Genomic DNA, 21,856 nt, shown 5'->3' with positions numbered 1-21,856 from the left:
ATAATAATCTGTGTAAATCAGACAGTGGGCAGCATTTTGAAGTAAAATAAATCATGAAAAATGAAAATGACAAGTATTTTGATGTATTTATTTACTTTTCCCAAGAAACAAAAACAAAAAATCCAAAACACAAACACAGGTCAACTTTTCAATATTTGTCAAAAGTAACATGAGAAATATAACAAGAAAGTAATCTGTGGTCATTTTTAAATGACTTCAGCATAAAAATATGACAGCATAAAAATAGGATGCCATGGTAAAACAACATGTGGGGCCCACAAGATCAAACATCTACTGATAAATCCCAATCATGGTTTCAGGTGAAATAGCCAATCCAAGTGCTACCACAGGTACACTGGATACAGTATCCCACAATTCAGTGCAGTCTCAGTTATGGAGTGGTCCCTTTAAAGGTTTGAGGCCCCTAAACAGAAGTCTTGCTTAACAACCAAGATGGGGAGTTGACTGCAGTTCAAAATGGATGAAACAGGTCAAAATGGTGACTCAATGTAAACATGAGAAGAGAAGGGCTTATGAAGACTGTACAGGTCCCACAAGATGTGCCTTCATTAAAATCAGCAACTTCGGCATTTCAAAATTGTCAAGAGGTACAATAGTTTACCCTTCCTATCTTGCCCTCCTCCCCCTTATATACTTTATACAAAAACGAGAGTATTAGCATGCCAAAACTTGAAAAGCACAAGGCTTCCACGTAGCATTCCTTAGGAAAATCAACACTATACGAAGACTTCACATGGAACAATATTTACTGTTTAAGACGCACAAACATTCTACTACAGACAAAGGAAGCAGCATTGCCTGCCCCCCCATAATTAAATCAGCGCTGCAAGGCTATGGTGAAGAGAAACTAGAAGACTTGGATCCCTCTGATTTAGCTAGAATATGCATTGCACCACAAATGGATGCTTAATTCTGACTGTTATACTGAAAATTGTATGGCAAGCACCACCTTTTCTGACAATAACATACTTTTATTTTGTATTACTTGTTTTCTTATGATTCTATTATACCTAGCCCAAAGAATGTCCTATTTAGTAAAACATTCCAGCAGGCCAGTTCAAAACACAGTACAGAGACAAGACTGTAAACATTCTCTGGAGGAGTCTAGAGAAACTGCTTATCTTCTTTAGCTTTATCAGTTAATAGGCCCCAGCATTATCATGAATAAGCAAGCAGCTGAATGAGATAAAAAGGTTTTTACAAAAGAGCTACTATCCCCATTTGAGATTAAACTTTTAGGTGGAACTCAAGTTAAGTGACTTTTCTGCTCAGCATGCAGGAAATAGCTTCCCCTCACAGCTAAACGAGAGAGAGAGAGAGAGAGAGAGAGATCTTCTGTCACTCAGATAGAAGCATAGTCTACCAATTGTGCCAAATTAGGTGGTGTTTGTATTATGGATTACTCCAATGTCCACTAAGTTAAGACTCATTTCACCTACAGCCTAAGGTGTATGCTTCAGAACCCTCTTATCTTAGAAAATGTTTACAAATTCAGTAAATAAAATATGAGTGAAACGTTTTGTAAACAAAGACCCCAAGACCGGTACTGTGTTTTGGGTCAAAGTACAAGCTTCACTTCTTGCAAAGTGACATGCTTGTTCTTTCAGAGGAACTCAAGCTCAGGAAAACTCCTTTCTGTGTTAATCTTCTTGTGTGAACTCACATTATGCAACATTTTATTACTAGTGACAGCAGTAAGAAGCTTTCGTTAAGAAAGGAGTCTGGAGAATTGCAGGAGTGAACGACAGCGAGATGGCACCAAGCTCTCAAGCTCCAGCGATTCTTACTGAGGCTACTGTTTGAATACTTTAGAAAATAAAATGCATTTCACTCTTGAACCATCTTAAAATTTCCCAGCTTCTCAGCAAACATTACCACCGCCTATCCTAAAAGAATGAGTCTGAAACTCCTGAGTACTCCAACATTTTGGTCTACAAACACTTAACTTTGCTTTGTGAACTAGGGGTCTCAGACAGTTAAAATACTGGATTATAACATAAGCTTAAAAGGTGTTCAGTTAGGCAGATTCTTTAGCTGTTTATTCGGTATGGGTAATCAAATCTGTTTTTTATGTTCAGGATTTAAGGTTCAGTGTTTCTGAACCGTGCATACGAGTGCCATTTCTTACATTGTTGCATAGATCTGCAAAATTGATGATTAAATTGTAATTAAACATTTAATGTTTTATACTACAGCAGTGGCCAAAAGTTTTGCATCACCAAGAATTTTAGGATTGAGTCATAATAAATAAATAAATAAAACTATTTGAGTTTTAGATCTTTTATCTATCATGTAATCCAAGAAACTACAAAATTATATTGCAAAAGTCTACCGGAATCCATAATAGTAGTACAGTACTTTTAAATGTCACATTTTTCAATTGGTCAGTTTTTCAATAAATATGTAATATGTAATTCAACATGTTAACAAAATATTATTCAGCAAAATTCATTTGAATTTATGAAGCAAAATTAGTTAATTTTATAGGGTGATGCAAAACATTTGGCCATAACTGAATATTTAAAAATGAATTGAATGGATACAAAACCCATACCTCAATGTTAAAGAGCACTGTTTGACAGCCTATACACATTCTGTTTACTGAATATATCTCCTCTATATCCAAGCTCTTTTATGACAGTTCCTACTACTGAGGTTGAACTGTAATATTCAAGTATTTGTATTTGAAATTGAACCAGACTAGATGACCAGCATCTTACACAAAGATAAGACAACTGTAGTTCAGTTTAATATACTACATCTCAGATTTGGGAAAAGCATGTCTGCACTGGCCTGTTAAAAAGGTATGTATATTATACTGCAGTTTTATATTTGGATGTTTTTTAAGTCAACGGAGATATCAAAGCAGGATCATATGGCTTATTAAATATATATTTTCTGGAACATTTAAAACCATTACGCCCATCCCCCAATCATAAAAATGAAAGCAAGTCTCCTGCAACACTTAGCTAGCTTATATCTCTACAATTCTCTAAGCAAGGAGTTTACACTGGTAAATGCTCTCCATAGCTGTTTAAACAGTGGTTTGATCAAAAATTGTTTCCCTGCCTCAAAATGGGTTTAGACTAAATGACACTGTAGGCACATGGGTATCACCAGCATTAAGATTTAGGTTTAAAAATAAAATTTTGCAACAAAAGTTAAATAAATAAAAATAGAGGTAAACTATTTGCCATCTAAAAAGCACAACAGAATATGCTAGACATAAAAACCCTGTTGCACAAATTAAAATACCCACCCCCCCACCCCCGGTCTCAGCAGCCCCCCCTCCTGTACACAAATCATATGCCCTATTCAGAATGAGGTACAGCGGTTGGTTCCATGGTTGCTTGCCAGTTTCCAGTATTCACTTCACGAGTGTGGGTAGCAGGAAAGTTGTTGTGCGCAGGACTGAAAGGACAGCTGCTCCACCTTAGGATTGCTGAGGCACCACCTCCAGGACTTTCTGACATAAAGCGGTTGAAGAAACTGGAATAAATAAATAAATAAATAAATAAATAAATAAATAAAACCTTTAGTTTCAAACCCTGATCATCTTTTTCATGATACTTTGACCGGCTTTCAATCTGTGGACAGCAGAACTACAAGTTATATTACAGCTGGAGTTTTCCAACTGTGGGGCTTGCACCTTTAAACGTGCAAATGGTTTCCTTTAGTTTACTAGTAATAAACATTTATAAAATCCATAAAACTATAAATATTTTGCAATTGCAAAGACGGTCTGTAGATGTATTCTACTTTACAAACTACAGAGTCCACACTGCACCAGCGAAATGAAAACTCAGAGGCTGGCCTGTGGAGTGTAAATTGCCTTTCTATTGATCGTGTATGAACATATTCAAATTATTTTTGTATCTCTATTTGTGCAAGTTACCTGTAGATTTGCAGCATGTTTCATAAAACTTAACCGGCAGTGGGTGTGCAGTTTAACATCATGCTTTATGTTAAATCAGCCATTAAGTTTTCTGAATGCTCTGTACTCCAACAGAAGTGCAAATAACTTTTCCTAATGTATCTAATTTGTTTCTACCTTAATAGGAAATATGTAATACTTAGTATAGTTTAAAAATGTTTAATGCCCAATTGAAAGTTTTTTTTAATTATTTTTATTAAGGACGTTGTTTTTTCTTGAAATGGCCCCGGCCATAGCTTAAAACTGTGCCGTTTAGTTTACTTCAGATAGTTTACACAAATGTAAACGTGGCAGCCTTACGAATCTAGTGTTCTACATTTGCTTTTTATGCACTTGCATACATGGGTGAAAATGAACAAATAAGCATAATATTACTGCATAACCTTGCTGTTGTACTGTTTTAGCAGTTTATTCTGAAGCTTGGCTATATTGAAGGGTTGCAGTTCTATTTTCAAACATGAAGTGGTGCACAATTCTACAGATTATCTGCAGGCGATTGCCTTCAGTGTTCTGTTGAAGCCTTCAGTGCTGGGGACAGAAACACACATGCCTTGGATTCACATCCTGGGAATGAGCGGTTTGGATAGCACAGAAACCCTATGGGAATTCCTAAACCATAGCTTTCCTTCTGGTATTTAGGTTACAGTATTATTCAGAATTAGGCTGCACGTTTCTGTGGCCTAACAATGCTACTAGTGAGAAATGATTTCTGATTCTTGCAAAAATTAACATGGAGCTGTATATGGTTGTCTGAGCTTGTTTGCTATGTTTTATTCCGATGCTCTAGTGCCACCGGTTGCTAGAGGCCTAGCTGTATTTCTGCCTTTCTCTATCCTAATCACGACTCTGTTGTTAAGGTCAACTTTCTAGTGGAACAGTGGTTTCCATGGCGATTCAAGAGGATTCCACTGTACCTCTATGGAGTTTGATAGTCAGATCAGAAAAAAAAGAGAAACCATTAGGCTTGGTTCTGGTTCTTTTGTGTTATTGTTTTACTGTTTTAAAAAGGCCCAAGCTAAAATCTGAGATCACCACACCAAAGTGCTATGTTTACATTCTTTGTTCTGGCATTTTTTATTTTTTTTTGGTACACTTACATTTGTTGCAGTAATATTTATAAAAATCAGGTCTGGCTTAAGAGACCCAAGGAGACCATTTCACCCAGAAAATGTGTTTTTATACCATCAGGCGATAAAGGTTGGGGTACACTGTGACTTTAAGCAAAATAATTGTTGCTGGTGTATTCCAAGGTGGCACACAAACTAAAAAGGTGTCTAGACAACAGAGAGCAGACCACTACACTAGATGTAATTCAGAGAAAACTATGTTTCTGTATTTGAATCTGAGTATAATGTTGCCTCACTGCTGCACCATTCCCACTGTCTGTCAAGCCCTGAAAGTAAGGGCAAACCTGGGAAGTAGAGGTTGGAGGAGTGCCATTATGTGAACTAACCCCAGCCCATTTTTCTCCCCAAACCAGCAAGTGTGAAAGACCAGTGCATCATTCCCTGTGGGTCACATTGTCTCTCCTTAATAAAATATTAACCAAATATTCAAACTAATATTTTCATTAGCATCAAAAACCCATGCAAGTCCCAACATCCCCAGCGGCATGCTTTTATTGAACCTAGCAGGACAGAACTAAGGACATGATTGGTACAAAGTACTGAAAATGAAGAACCGCAAGCAAGCAGCACTGATCGGGCACACACTGCTCACAGCACGGGAATTTTAAATTCAAAGGATTCGTTGAATTAGGTCTATTGGTCAGATACTTACAGATGGCTTGGAGCACCCACTTGGGCTTGTTTGTCCACCACACTCCGAAATAGTAAACAGGAACCCCCGAGAGGATAATGGCAAAGCCAATGGCACACTCCACAGGAGTCATGTAAATGGACACGATGATCAGGAACACACAAGCCAAGACGAAGGAGATCGGCAGCAGGATATTCACCTGAGAGCAGAGCAAAATATTAGGTAACTTATAATGAATGTAAATACTGTAGCTGAGAACAACCTGCTTTTACCAGGTGAGCCACTCCCTTTAAAATGAGTCTTAATTACATTCTTTCTTCTGTATAGGCCTATTATATTTTTTCTAAGGACAAAATTAGACCCAACTTATTCCTTATTATTTTATTTAAAAATATGTATGCTGAAAGCTAAACAGTACTTAGATTGTTCTACTTGTTCGATTTATGTTTAACAATAGAGTTTAACAAAAGTGGCAGTCTATTGCCCAGTGAATTCCAGCCTGTTTCAATACATTGTGAAACATAAGCCCTCTGTGTTCCAGGGGCCCAAGCAGGGCCAATCCAACGCTGGCTCAGTTCTCACACAGCCCTCACCTTGATGGGTCTCTCCAGCTCCGGCTTCTTGTATCTCAGCCACATCATCCCGATGATCGCCATGGCGATGCACAGCCAGTTGAAGAAGCTGAAGAAATTGATGACTGAGAAGATGTCGTTGGAGAAGGCATACAGGAGAGTCATTATACACTGCGGGGAGGGCAAAGCAAACAGCATTATAAATGGGACTCCAGGAAGGGATACCTTTTAATCCTGTGCATGTTATTCACATTCTTTATATTTTGTTTGTTTAAATGTTTGGTGAATTTGCTTTATTTGCAGTGAAGTGGTTTTACTGCCGTCATCTTTAATGAATTAAGGGCTGTCCCATTCACCAATCCAAAAATTACAATGTAAGATAGTGGTGTTACCCCTCTGTAGTAGGAGGATAAAAAGCAGCAAGCTACATACTGTAAATATCAGGGAGGGCAGTGGAGTGAGCAGGGTAGGGTGGATCATGGACAAAAGGCTGGGCAGATGCCCCTCTCGTGAACCAACGAAGAACAACCTGAAAGTAAAAAAAAAACACCATACATTAGTTGTTCCTAACATCCCAAGCATACCTACTGCAACTGAAGACTACATGGAGGGGTTTTAAGAACATTACTGTACACTATTCCACGATTTAAAAAAAAAAAATCAAAGCAAATGGCAGCTGAAACTGCCAGTACTGTGTGGAAGAAATTCAACACAAGACAGATCTCACTAACAGCAATCAAAAAGTAAGCAAACAAACTTGATTGTCTTTGGTCAGTAACATACACCTATATTCAAGAGAAAACTGCTGCTATGCTTTTGTATTAAAATGTAGCAGTTTGTGGGCATGACAACCCCCAGTTAAATCTCAACCCTTTTATTTTTTTTTGTACACCGCACAATAAATCACTAGATATCAGGTAGTTCAGCTCTTTGGGCCTGCTTTATTCTGGGGGGTGTTCCTAATGAAGTGGCCACACTTCATGGCCTGTGCGCTTCTCTTACCTTGAGGAGGTGAAGAGAGAACCGTTCACAGAGCCGAAACAGGACAGACCCACAAACACGGGGATGATCCAGGCCATGACTCCCAGGTGATAGTTCCCAAACTCCTGAACAGAAAGAAGAGTGCTGCTGTGAGCGATTGTCAGGGCTGAAGAAGCACCACAAACAATTACAGAATTAAAGGTGAGGCTCAGCTGGTGGAGCAGATTTCAATTACCACGGCAACGGCCTCTGAATTGAGCATTTGCTGGGGGCTGAGGGTGGTGAAATAGGCCAGGTTGGTGAGCACGTAGACCAGGGTCACTATCGGCAGGGAGATGATGATGGCACGGGGCAGGTTTCTGTATAAAGAAGAGTAGGTTTCACTTAGCATGATCAAATTGTAGCTGCAAAGCATGGCTCCTGACAGCTCTGAAGAGTACTCAGTGATTTTAGCTCATACTGTGCCGTAAACACAAATAAATAATTAGAAGGGAAAAGAATGTAGTGCTTGCCATGGTTGGTAAACTACGGGCTCACATCTACATCATTGACCAAGGTTTATACTGTAAATGTGAACTGTAGACCGACATAACAAAATTACACACACACACTGTGCATTAGGAAAGCACAGACTGTTGGGTTTTTTGGGCCAATTCAAATTTCTGAAGTCTGATATTTTCTCTTTATTTTTAATAAATGAAACAAAAATAACTGGCAACTTGAAAGCTTACTTGAACTTTAAACGTATCCGAGCACAATAAACTTAATATACATTTAAAAAAAAAAATATATATATATATATATATATACTGTATATATAAACAAACTTAACTTACTTGAAAGGTTCAATCATTTCTTCTGTGACAAAGTTCAAGTAATTCCTAAAGAAAAAGGAAAACAAATATTCCTTTGATAAGTGTAAAAGCCAAATGGTACGCAATCTCACTAAAACATATATTAATAATGTCATTTTCTGGAACTGAATTTTCAGAAAAATATATCTATATCTATATCTATATAGATATAGATATAGATATAGATATATTTTAAATACCAAGGATGTAAAACAAAATATTTAAAATGGCTGTAACTGATTGCATTAAAAGTCAGAAATGAAGATGGTAGGACTCTCTAGTACAGTCACACTCCTCCCCTTGTATTTGATGCTCAGCAGGCAATGTTCTTTCTAAATCTGATAGTGTGGTAATTAAAATATACAGCTGTCCAGCAGCATATCGTTTTAAAGAGATGCAGACAACCGGCTCTATTTAAAAGAGAAATCTGAAGAACAGCTCACTTCTATTTCTGTGGCTCCTGCTGGTCACAGGATTGGAATTCCTGTTGTGATTCCAGCAACATGACATTATGCAGGCAAAACAGGAGACCATCTAAAATATAGCTCCTTATAGGAAGCCATTGCTTCAGGAAAATATTATAGGTTCAAGACCAAACTTCTGGGGAACCCCCCCCCCCCGGAGTCGAGTCCCAATTGCGAAGACAATATAAAACAACATGACCACAATATGGCAGCCACATTAGGTCACTGGTCAGTGAAAGTGTAGTTATGTTATGCTGGTAGTTTATGATATACAAGCTGTTTAAGAGGCACAGGATTTATTAAAAAATAATAATAAAAAAAAAAGTATTGTGCCCGTGTGGTAGCTAATACCGCAATACCAATGTGTTGGTAGGGGAACTAAATCAGTTACGATATATATATATATATATATATATATATATATATATATATATATATATATATATATATATATAGATATATAGATATATAGATATATATAGATATATAGATATATATATATATATATATATATAGAGAGAGAGAGATAGATAGATAGATATATATAGATAGTTATATATATATATATATATATATATATATAACTGTTGTTTTTTACATTTTACCTTATGCAGAACACAAATGTGCAGGTGGCCAAAACATTTTGAAAAACAAAGTCGGGAAGCTGAAAGTTTGATATTTACTGAGACAGTCAAGAGCAGTTTCATCATGAATAACAAACATTTATGAAATCAAATAAAACATAAATTAAAAAATAAAATACATACTGTCATTAAATAAAGCTTTTAGATAAAGATTTGTAAATAGTACATTTGGGCTATTAATGTAATTTCAGTTACAAACAACAAAGTGCCCCACCAGCCTCCATAAGCAAAGAGTCCACTGTAGAGAGCCAGGCCGATCTTCCCAATGTCAGTGTTGGTGTCTTTGAAAGCATTCTCCGGCAAAAGGTATTCAGTATCACCTGTGTGAAAAGACAACACCACACAGTGAGATATTGCACAAGTAGGACACAATAAGCAAGAATGAGCCTTACCAAAATTGAAAATATTATGAGGGTACTCTTGTTACATTAGCTAGCAATGTTGTATGCAGGGATCAGAACCTAAATTCAAAACTATGTATTCATTCATTCATCATTTATGCTAATTGCATGCTTAAAAAAGCTTTATAGCATTTTTCATGGTACTATTCATAACATTAAAAGAAAAGTTTTGTTTAGAACTGTTGTTCTGAAAACATGAAATACAAGTAAACCTCCATTTCAAAAATAAAGAATCAAAAAAACACCACATTAAAATACTTGTCTTGGCATTCCTTCAAGTTAATTGACCTCTAGATGCTTAGTGTTTGTACTGTAGCTAAAAATCATTCCATGAGTGAAACCTTCTATGCACTTTAATACATTGTATAATGCAGGTCTCAAAATGTGCAATTTGTTAAGAAACACGTCAGCAAACCTGCATTTTCATTTCAAAATATACGGTTCACTTCAAAGTTTCTGTTTGCAAGCCATACAGTGTGTTCATCTTCTCAACATCACACAGAAACATGCAGTACTGATAACTAAACCTATCAGCCTGCCTTACCAAGACAAACTGTATACATTTCATCTGGGTTCACCTATACCTTCAAAACACACTCAGTCACAAAGTATTTAGTAATTGCTAACCAATAAACAGGGCACCAGGATTCATGTTCTCAGAAATGTTCCATAAACCCAGACAGGACAAACAGGTTATTGTGCATTGTACTCCATTATAAAATGCAGGCCACAGTGTTTGTACAGACTCTAAATTGTGTGTGCCACAAAAGGAAATTTAAACCTGCCACTACTTCAAGCATAAAAACAAAATAATAAAAGCTCTTTTAAAGTGATGCCAAAAATATTACTTAGATTAAACTATTTCCGTTAGATTATGTATTTCTGTTGCACAATAGAAAGCAATACAACTAAAAGATCCAGGTAGAATATTCCTACAAAAACACATTATAGTTTGTCCCCAGAACCTTTGAGCTCACACACAGAACAAAAGATGACATTTACTGCACCTATGAGATCAATTCCTCGACAAAATATATGAATGTCCCTGGGTTGCTCTGAAAATAGCAAGGCTCATTGGTGATACATTAAGGCTTTGTCCTTTGATAGATTCATTTAGCTGTGGGAATATTATGGACAATCACTGGGTGAGGATTTTAATTAATTATCCGTGTTCTTTCTATGGCATTAATTGGCATGACCCTGAAACGACTCGCAAAATGGACAACAATTAGATCTTCTTTACAGCATGTAGCGCATTCATTTGTAATGCAAATATATACAGTAGAACGGAAAGTCAGCCAATCTGACAGACCGATAGGCTGATGAAATTAATCACATGGAGGCTAAAGGGGGGAATCAATGGACTATTCAGGAGAATAGACGTCGCTGCAGATTTCCACTCCCCTTGAAAGGCAGTACTAATTGAAGTGTGATCGTGCATCCCTCAAGAACAATCGAAACCTCTTGCAGATGTCATCCTGGTTGCCCACGGTGGCCCAATAACCTGCTGACAGTGTTATGGTGGGTGTTTCCCTGTAAGTTATATATGCCAGTTGTGTCTGGGGTCGTATACTGCCAACTCTGCCAAAGGTATCTAGTCTTCATTGAAGTGTGTTGTTCTTTTACTCGGTTGCTACAATCCAGCAACAACAAACTTCAGGGGAGACCATTAAAGAAAGCCCTTCTTTGGAATATCCAGTGGTCTGACACCTCCTGCAAGTGGCCGTGTTGTGTATAATGGAAACAAACTCAAAAGAAAGTGCCACACTAATTACATTTCAGTGCATACTGGCCATACTGAGCAATCTCTCCCAACTTTTAAACCTATCGCCTCCATTGAGGCTGACACTTTTTCATCTGTGAAGCTTGTAGCGCAACAGGCCCCTTCAGCTTTCATATTAATTTTAATTACAATTCCAGAAGAAACCCCCTATTGTCTAATTCAATAAGCCAACAGGTCTTTTACTCCAAGGATTCCTTTTATAGCTTTTATAGCTCAGATTCGTTTTGACAATCTCTTTCCGGTTGCCTTGACAGTGTTCTCTGTGGCGTTCTCTCGTGAGGGGGCCCAGTCATGGGAATGACTGATCCCCAATTAGCAAACTTGTCAATCTTCAACCAGGCAGATTAGGTAGGTATTTAGCGAACAGATTTGTGCTTGCAAAAACATTTTTGATGCAAGCTATTGAAATCAATTCTCCGAAAAGTAGCTTAAGGATGTTTTACATGCACGATGACACAGGTGTGTAAAGTGAAGGCAGGCATTGCTGTTCCTAAGGATTCCTGTGCTGGACTGAAGGTCTAATTGCAGTGAGACCATTGAGGTAAGATTGCTTGACAGCTCAAGAACGAATTGGGTGCCATGAACTAGTTTAGATAGATAGATAGATAGATAGATAGATAGATAGATAGATAGATAGATAGATAGATACTTTTACTTTTTCAAAATACCTTTATTAACTACTCACAAATCTTTAACATTACAAAGAAACACATAAAAACAAATACATTAATACAGTCAAATATTTACATTTTTTTTTTTTTTTTTTTTTTTTTTTAAATTAAATAAATAACCAACAACAGCAATTTACAAATAAATAATTAAATTCCCACCATCTGTCTCACAAAGTGCACCAGCAATACACCAATTCGATGAAAACATTTCCAAATCATTCACCATACTGTAATATTTAAAATCCAGTTTAATCCTACTGATAACCAGCATTCTAAAAACAGTAACTGCATTGATTTCACCAACACCAGCAATATGAGCTTTTCTAGTTTTTAAAATAGAGAGCTTGGCTTGTCCTAGCAGGAAATTTGCTAGCTGACACACATATTTTTCCTTTTTTGTGTAAGCTACACCATAGATAAAAACACACTCAGAAAAATCCAAGCCTAGGTCAATAAACAGGCGCCTTATGAGAACAAACAAAGGGGCTAAACGGTTACAGAAAACAAAACCATGAAAAACAGTCTCTCTTTCTATACAAAAGGGACATTTATCTGTTATTCCTGGGTCTATGATGCACAGGTAAGCATTGACAGCGATGATGGTGTGCAGGAGTCGCCACTGCAAGTCCCCTGATCTCTTGGGTAGAGGAGGTTTATACAGGCTCCTCCAGGCCGGTCTGGCCTGCTCTCCCACCTCCAACCGCTCCCTCCAATGTGTGTCTGGAAGTTCTTGTAACTGTCTTTCATGACACAATTTAACACACAATTCATATAATTTTTTGCCTTCTGTATTTGCCAGGGGGAGATCTGTCAACTTTTCCATTTTTAGCAGGCGACCTTCATCTTCCCCACTCAAGGGGGCCAATGGGGAAATCAATAAGGAGGGGAACGGGGTCTCAAGTAAGGCCTGGTTCTTTGCTGAGAACCCATTTTTCAAAATGTCATCCTGCTCTCTAGACAGGGCTGCTTGAATCTGACAAAGTAACCTGCCACCTACTCTCGTAGAATGTAAACCCAGAGCTAAGGACAACTGTTGTGGACTTTTCCATTTTGCTCTATTCACATCCACAACGTGTCGAAGCTTTATAACCCCAGCTTTCATCATTGATTTTGTAAACGACTGAGACTCTGTTAATTTTATTCTAAATCCAGGATTAAAAATGACAGGTTCCTCAAGCAGCCAATAGAAGTCAAGAGTTCCCTCACCTCTTTTAACCCTCAGACTCTGCCATGCCCTAAGCAAACTCTGGTAAAACGGTGGCAGATTGGGCGAGTTGAACAGGGCACTATCTAGGAGGAAAAGTTGTTTGTCCAGACCCAGCCCTCCAGCTTGATGCAGTAAAAACTGAGCTACATCAGTCCAGGGAAGTTTCTCGCTGCTATACAGCAGTTTTTTAACTGTTTGCAGCCTGAAAGCTTTGAGTCTACTAGACAAGTCCATCAAACCTTGCCCTCCTTCTTCCAGCGGCAAAAACAACACACACTGCCTCAACCAATGTAACCCGTCCCAGAAGAAACTTAAAAACTCTCTCTGAATTTCTTTTAAAAGATCTTTCGGAGGTTCCATACATATAAGCCTATGCCAGAGCATAGAAGCAGCTAAATTATTTATAATTAAGACCCTTCCCCGGTAAGAGATCTTTTGCAAAATCCAACGCCATTTCTGCAGGCGCCCTTTTACTTTATCCAAACACCCCTCCCAGTTCTTCCTGACTGCCCTCTCATTCCCTAAGTATACTCCCAAATACTTTATCTCCTCTTGACTCCACTGCAAGCCACCTGGCAGAACTGGGATCCCACATCCCTTCCAATGCCCTATTAACAACCCTTCACTTTTTTGCCAGTTTATTTTGGCTGAAGAAATTGCTTCAAAACATTTCTGACTTTCATACAATTTGTCAACATCTGCTTGACTCTGAATAAAAACAGAAACATCATCTGCATAAGCGGAGACCTTAATTGGTTGAGCTAGGCTACCTGGGATAGTGAGTCCTGTTAAAACCTGTCTAAGTCTATTGATAAGCGGCTCAATAGAAAGAGAATACAGCATTCCTGAGAGAGGACAACCTTGTCTTATACCCCGGCGGACTGGGAAAGGTGCACTCAGCTCCCCATTGATCTTCAGCAAACTAAAAATGTCACAGTATAGGGACTGTAATTGAGATATAAATCTCGGGCCAAATCCGAAGGCTTCAAATACCTTCCATAAATAACTGTGGTCGAGACTGTCAAAGGCTTTTTCTTGATCAAGAGAGATAAGCCCAGCAGGGAAACTAAAGAGCTTAGAGGCAGCCAATATGTCTCGAATTAAAAAAATGTTGTCAAAGATGCATCGGTTGGGCACACAGTAGGTAAAGGGCTTTGGACATTATTTTATAATCTGTGCATAACAAGGACACAGGTCTCCAGTTCTTTATATTACACAAATCCCCTTTCTTGGGTAATAGTGTTATCACTGCCCTCCTGCAGCTCATAGGCAGCACTCCTTTCTCCGTGCATTCATTTAGAACTGCGTACAGGTCATCCTTCAATAATGTCCAAAAAGTTTTAAAAAATTCAACAGGCAGCCCATCCATTCCTGGAGTTTTTCCCCCTTTTAGCCCCTGGAGGGCATCAGAGAGCTCTTGCAACGTTAGGGGAAACTCAAGTGCTTTCTTTTCCTCTTCAGCGAGCCTTGGCAGAGCCTCCAGGAACCGCTGTGTCGCTTCAGCCTGTTCCCCAACCTCCATTGTGAACAGTTCCGAATAGAAATTCACAGCGTGTCGCCGAATCTCCCCAGGCTCCCTCAGCTCTTCCCCTGTCGAAGTTTTTAAACAGTGAATGACTTTCCGCTCTGCTCTCTTTTTTTCCAATCCAAAAAAAAACTGTGTGGGTGCATCAATCTCAGCTATATGCTGCATTCGGGACCTCACCAGCGCCCCCTGCATCTTGACATTCAGCAGTTCAGCCATCTGCTGTTTTTTGTTCTTGAGGTCTTGAATCGACCTACTACTGGGATTGGACTGTAGAGCTCCCTGAAGCTCTAACATATCCCTCTCCAGCTCTTCCAGAGCCGCAGTCATCCTCCTTGTGACATTAATAGTGTACTGCTGAGAGAACAATCTGATCTGCACCTTCCCCACATCCCACCACTCAGCCAGGGAAGTAAAAGCAGTCTTCTGCTCTCTCCACCTTTCCCATAGAAAACTCATACATTCTTTAAAATGGGTATCTTTTAAAAGCTGAGTGTTAAAATGCCAGTAAGACTTTCCAGGCTTTTGCAAGGGAACCATTACACTTAAAGTTAAAAGAGAATGATCGGATAACCCAGTTGGAGAAATAAAACACTTGGTGACCAGATTAAAATGCTGTTTAAAAATATAAAAGCGATCCAACCTGGCCAAGGAAACATTATTATTGCAGTATTTGACCCATGTATACTGTCTCATTGAATTGTTAAATTGTTTCCACACATCAGTCAAGTCATGCTTTTTTAAAATCAAATTAAGTTCTGAAGCTGACTGAAGGTGTGGCTCAGGATGATTACGGTCCTCCATGTGGTTAACTGTGCAATTAAAATCACCAGCTAAAACAACCCTATCTCTGCCACTGCAGCCATTTAAAACTTGATCTAATGTTTTAAAAAGCCGGACCCGCTCTCGTCCATCATTCGGTGCATATATGTTTAAAAAAACAAACATGTTTTCCCCTATCTTTAAGTCAACTTTTAACAATCTCCCTTTCACTACTTCAGTAACAACAGGGGGAGACTGAATAAAACCTTTTGAAAACAGCACGGCCACCCCAGCGCTTACATTGGAGTCGTGACTAAGAAACATATCCCCCTTCCAGTCACCAACCCAGTCGACTTGGTTATTACAATCAGTGTGTGTTTCTTGTAAAAAAACAACATTACATTTTTTCTGATCAAGGTATTCAAATAAAGCAGCTCTCTTCAGCTCATCTCTGCACCCATTAATATTTAAAGACCCAATTGTGAACGAATTCATTTTAGTGTGAAAAGGAAGGAAGGAAACTGGAAAAAGAAGAACCAGACACACTGACAAGAAGGTAAAGAAATTCCAATCCATTTAATCACTAGGTTTTTTTTTTAACTGTTTACTGACTCTAGCGATCAGGTTTTTCAAACGCCAACGCTCCTGCTCAGTGAGGTCGGAGCCTGACGCTTTCTGTGAGGTAAAACGTGCCGCTAATAAAAACAAAGAGATATTTGGGAAATGGTCCTCAATATTAATCCCTCTTCTACCCTTCGTGATTTCCAAAAAATCTTTTATGTTACTGACACTGTAGCCAGTTCCAGAGAGAGCCGAGTCTGATGTTTGGGATCAGTCAAAACTGCCTCCTCTTCACTGTCTATCTCTGAGCTCTCTTCGGGAGTTTTGCTGGCAACTCTAACACTCCACGGCACTGTTGTTTTACTCTTCCCAGGCGCCGCTTCACTTTCCTCAATAACATTAGCTCTTTTCTTTGCAGTTTCATCATCTTCCCGTTTCCTCTGTCTTTTCTTTTTTGGAGTTTTGAACTTAAACTTTTCCTCTACCGTTTCTACATCCATTTTTTCTAATACTGAATTTATTTTACTTTCTTCACCTGCTGTTGGATTTAACTCTACTGCCTCAACCACACTCTCTGTTTGTTTGACCTCTACAGATTTAACAATACTCTCAGTTTGTTTGAGCTCTACAGACAGACGTATTCTGCATTTTTTTACTGCAACCTGCTTCCACAGCGCTGTCTACATCAAGAGCTGACGGTTTTTCAGCGCTAGTTGTTGCCGTCTCTCTGCTCTGTTTTCCAGTCACTGCCAGCTCTCCTACATTCACCTCAGTACTAGCTTCTTGTTCCAGTCTCTCAACCCCCTGAGTTTCTGTCTGTCGGCTACTTTCGTTACCTGCATCTGCAGAATTATTAGAGCCGTTCCCAATTTCTTTCCCCTCCTCTCTCCTCTCTGTTTCTTTATGCTCACTCTTTTTCCCCTTGTCCTGTTCCGCCGTGCTAGCCTCATTTTCAGGACAGTTTTTAACAACATGCCCCTCTTTCCCACAACCAAAACACCTCATGACATCTGTAGTCGCAAAGATAATATAACTATTCTCCTCTATTTTAAGTTTGAGGGCTACGTTTAACTCCTGACTCATGTCATTTAAAATCATGTTAACTTGCCTGTGGAAAGAAACGATGTGTTTCAGCTTCGGAGATTTACACCCCAAGGGGATTCTCTTCGGACTCGAAACAATTTTCCCGTGTCTAGAGAGTGCATTCTCTAACACGTCATTCTTTAGAAAAGGGGGAACATTTGAAAGAATTACTTTTCTGGATGGTAAAACCAGAGGTAACACGGTAATAAATGTCTCATTTACCACAATTCCCTTTTCAACAGCTTTAGTAACGAGATTGATTTCATTCAGAAAAGCAACAATTGAACCATTCATTCGAGATGCAGACTTGATATTCTCGCATCCGACAACTTCACCTAACGCCAAAACACATTGCTCCAATGAAACAAACCCCTCCGTTATGATTTTTACTCCATGACGGCGACTTAACTTTTCAAAAGAAAAGTTTGTGGGAGCTTCCCTCCCCCCGGAACTGGCCATACTGGCCTATTCAAGCTGACAAAAGTCAGCTAAATTTTTGAAAACACCCCAAATAAATAAACCTAAATAACACTTATATCCCAAAAAAAGAAAAAACACATATCACTCACCTACTCTCTCCACAAACCCTCCTGCAGCAGCACACACCCCTCACACTCCCAGCATGCACCAACAGATAGATAGATAGATAGATAGATAGATAGATAGATAGAACAAATAGGCTCAATACCATGATGCCTGATTGGAAAGGAATAATAGATTGTTACATCATTAACTATGTATACATTACATCACAAGCACATTAATAGATTTTAATAGAAGTAAATGAGTATAGTTATGTACCATACCATAGATTCATTTTGAATAAAAGGAAAAGTCAGGCCTTGTGTTTTCAGAGAAGGTCGCAGGAGAAATTGCTTGACAGAACTGGCAAGTACTTTATTTTTTACGTGGCTGCTACTGTAACTGCTCAATCAGGCTACCTTCTGTATTCCTTTTTCTAAAGGCCCATTGTCCAGTGTTTTAATTTGTAAAGATTATTTTCTAATTTGTATTAAAAGCGTATACTGCACAATAAAGGGTTTATATAAAAAACCAGAAGAGTGTACCAATTGTGTATCAATTTGTCTTTGTCTTGTGTATCAGGAGTGAGTGCAGTTTTGACAATGTCTATTCTGAGCTTCCTGTCAGCAGAATTCCAGACTCACAGAAACCCATAACCGTAACCCATAAACTTATCATGCAAGGACGAAAACAACTGCAGTCATGCTGTCCTGTCTTCCATTCTCACGCTATATTATCTTCAATGAAAACACAATGGCTCTGTACTATGGAGCAATGGCAGCACAACGGCAGCTCCAGCGATATGCCCTTAGCAGAACGGTACTATAGAGGGAGCACTTTATAGTTTGACACACAAATGGTCCCAGTGTTACAGTACCACATCACAATTTTGTTTTAAAAATGTCCTTTAATTACTCAAATGCTGCATGTACTAAAGCAAACTTATGACCTGTTTTGCTTTTTGTCCTTTACTTTAAGCCTTTGCCCTAAAATTTGAAGTCTTTTTAAAATCACAGCTATTTCATCCAGATGCCAGCCACCACATCACACACAGAAAGTACACCAAAACTACACAACAAATGCAAAGCAGCTGGAAAGTTCAACACTGCCCTGTTAAGATTAAAATGTGCATCCCTTGGTTTAACATGCGTAAAAAAGTGGCAAACTACGAGACTTCAAAGCTGATTGTAGCACAATTAAATCAAAGAAATAAAAGCAAAACCAATGAGCAATGGCCCTCCTAGAGCAATTTATCAGGTTGCTCTTATTGACAGTGGTATGGCAGGTGAATTGCACGTTCTAATTCTTCTTCACACACAGACAGCATACAGGAGGCAGCCATGTGTGGGCAGTTATGTCTGTGGCAGAGATGGCTTTGTGGTGATGCAAGACCAGGAAGTGAATGGAATACACAACACGCAAGTACTACTTAAATAAAATATTTAAACAAAACACTTTACAAAACAAAAACGGCTCATTGGCCAAACCAAAAACAGACAAAACAAAGGGAACACTAAATCAAACAAGTATCGTGCAGGTTTAAAGCCAGCACGAGTAGCAATTGTTTACTGTCAGTATCTGTTCTTACTTGTCTCTTTCCTCCTCTGGACAACCCACCCCGTTCAGCCAAAGCTGCTGGTTTTTATATTGCCGCAGAGGGGTCAACTGGCTATCAATTACCTAATTTATCCCTCTGCCACATTCGGCACAGGGTTTCTCACATGCGTGGTCAACAGCCAGTTTATCAATAAGCACTCTCATTGTCACTATATTCAATCAGTACAGCTGTAAAAATAAACACATACAAATTAGAACCATCATCAACATGAAGTAGACCACCATGACCTACCTAAAATATGCAGCTCACAAGTGACACAGTTACAGTCTGTGCCTCTTCATAGCCCAAAATGCTGCTGTTCTCAATAACTAAAAGAATGTCTTTAGCGAGTTTCATCACAAATTGGGTAAGCGGTTCTGTCTACATAAATATTTTCCAAGTGGAGGATAAGAGGTAGAAAATGTATTTTAAAATGTTGTTGGTTATCCCTGTCGCTTTAAAAAGCAGTGTGAGAATATAGAAGGGAGAAGGGTACATTTATACAATAAAAGCAGTACTCATACTCACACACCACCTCACACCAAATGATGGCCAGCGACACTGGGAAAATGAGAACGTTTCTGCAGTAACAGCAAAAAGCTTTTTGGCCTTACAAAAGGAAATGAAGACAATGACATCAGATTAGACAGCAGATTTCAGCGTCAAACTCTTGCATTGGATTAGAAAGCTCACATTGTAACTGTACAACTCAGCATCGTTTCCATTACAAAACTCAGAGTTTGAGTTCATTTTGAACGATGGACACAATTGAGCTGCTTTCAAAACTGCCTCTCATGGTCTCAAGGGAGGCAGGAGTAGAGCGAGGGAACTTAACAGATTGCCAATGAGCTATATCATGAAATAGTTTTTATAACCAATCAAGTTACACGTAGGGCAGGTATTATGCTGAAGCATATAGCTTGAAGCGTTGTACAGCGTAAGCTGTATTTAAAGAAAAGTCTCGAAACCCCTCTGCTGTTTGGGATTTTTTTGTTAATGCCCAGACAACCAAAAAAAAAGTTGAATGTAAACTGTGCAAGCGACTCCTATTATGGAGGCATAACCAATCTCTGGAGTCACTTGACATGCGTAAGTTCGTATTATTAGTAGTATTATTAATATTTTTAGTTGTAGTAAAATGTGACTGATAACCTGCTTGGAACGGTGACTGTTGAATAAAGCTTTGTCCGCTGCAGTTGGTGCTGCTGCAATGCAAGCTTACTGTATAGATCGCAAGCAGGCTCAATTACGTGTAAATAAGCAATGCGTATTTTTATTTGTATTTAAATTATAAACACATGATTAATGTACTATATAACGTATTTTAAACTACATGTGAATGTTTTATTCCATTTATATGGATTACCTGTAAAATAGGATTTTCAATCAAATATAAACAAGTAGTCATGGCGACGTCACCAATAGATTATGCAAATGAGTACCATCGAAGGTTCGAACCTTCCTTCGGTAAGGAAGGTGTTCCAAACCTTCAAAGGTCAAAATGTACACTTTGTTGCAGCCCTAACTTACAGTGTTAGCGTTTTACCCAGGTTGAGTTACATTCCAGAGATACACAAGCAGGGCTAACAGTCTTGGACTTGTAGCATTTAGATTTTTCAGCACTCCTTAAAAAATGGCTGTCCATTTAAAAAAAAAAAAATAATAATAAAATACATGTCCCAAGAGGCTCTGCCGCAGGGAACAGACTCCAGACTCCAGACTCCAGTTTGCTTGGAATAAAACTGGAATACCACAGCCTGTTGCAAGCTTGAAAGGGGTATGTGCTGTTTATGCAATTTGTTTTTTTTATAGTGAAATCAGCGGGTGAATAAAATCACCAATGTTAAATAGCCAGCCAAATAGGGAACCTGGGAGTGAGAGGTAAACCTGAAGGCATGTGACTTTGTGATTGAATATAAAAATAACCACACGGACACGTGAGAGACTTTATATAAAAAAAAAAAAAAATTAAAAAAAAAAAAACTTTATTTTGTTGAACACTATTTCTGGTGGGGAAACCATAAAGCCTGCCTTCTTCACATCCGGGAGGTCTGGACCGGTCATCTCGGCAACGCAGGAAGTGTTGGACCTTGTGGAGCGGTTTCACCCAAAGTTTCCTGATACTTACCTGAAGGCGACCCACTCGGAGCTGTAATAAAAGGAATAAAGAGGGAATAAAAAAAAAGGAGAAACAAGAAAAGAACTGAAGGTCTGTTGCGCACGTGGTGCGACGGAGTCTCCACTCACCTTACAGAACCTTCCTTACTGCCCAATTGGTGAACTGCGGAAATACTTGCCTACAGACTCAAGCGGTGTTTGTTTATTTCACTGTGTTTGTTTCACTGTGTAGAGAGGGACAAAGAAGAAAGTCAGTTAGGCCCGAACAGGGCTAGGCATATTATTTTGGTTTGTTTGATTATTTTGTGTAAATAATAAACTTACCTGGACCATACAGTCCACTCTTTGAGAAACTCCTGTCTGGATCTCCGGTTTTTAGTCTCCCCCACTTACTTGTC

The 21,856-nt window shown here is 38.7% G+C and overlaps 1 protein-coding gene across 1 annotated transcript in view; it reads right to left on the bottom strand.

The window, feature by feature from the left end:
• Nucleotides 1-72: 72 nt before the first annotated feature.
• The window catches only part of LOC117424524 (large neutral amino acids transporter small subunit 1-like), a 46,156-nt gene continuing 24,372 nt past the window's right edge, over nucleotides 73-21,856 (bottom strand). Inside the window, exons 3-10 of the mRNA XM_034040925.3 lie at nucleotides 9,443-9,548; nucleotides 8,103-8,147; nucleotides 7,502-7,625; nucleotides 7,288-7,391; nucleotides 6,718-6,814; nucleotides 6,307-6,456; nucleotides 5,735-5,912; nucleotides 73-3,510 (exon numbers count right to left, since the gene is read on the bottom strand). Of these exons, the coding sequence (XP_033896816.2) occupies nucleotides 3,455-3,510; nucleotides 5,735-5,912; nucleotides 6,307-6,456; nucleotides 6,718-6,814; nucleotides 7,288-7,391; nucleotides 7,502-7,625; nucleotides 8,103-8,147; nucleotides 9,443-9,548 (860 nt within the window). The 3' untranslated portion in view covers nucleotides 73-3,454. The remainder of the gene's footprint in view (nucleotides 3,511-5,734; nucleotides 5,913-6,306; nucleotides 6,457-6,717; nucleotides 6,815-7,287; nucleotides 7,392-7,501; nucleotides 7,626-8,102; nucleotides 8,148-9,442; nucleotides 9,549-21,856) is intronic.

This window comes from Acipenser ruthenus, chromosome 19, assembly GCF_902713425.1.
Source record: "Acipenser ruthenus chromosome 19, fAciRut3.2 maternal haplotype, whole genome shotgun sequence".
NCBI lineage: Eukaryota > Metazoa > Chordata > Actinopteri > Acipenseriformes > Acipenseridae > Acipenser > Acipenser ruthenus.
This window is presented reverse-complemented; position numbering and strand designations above follow the sequence as displayed.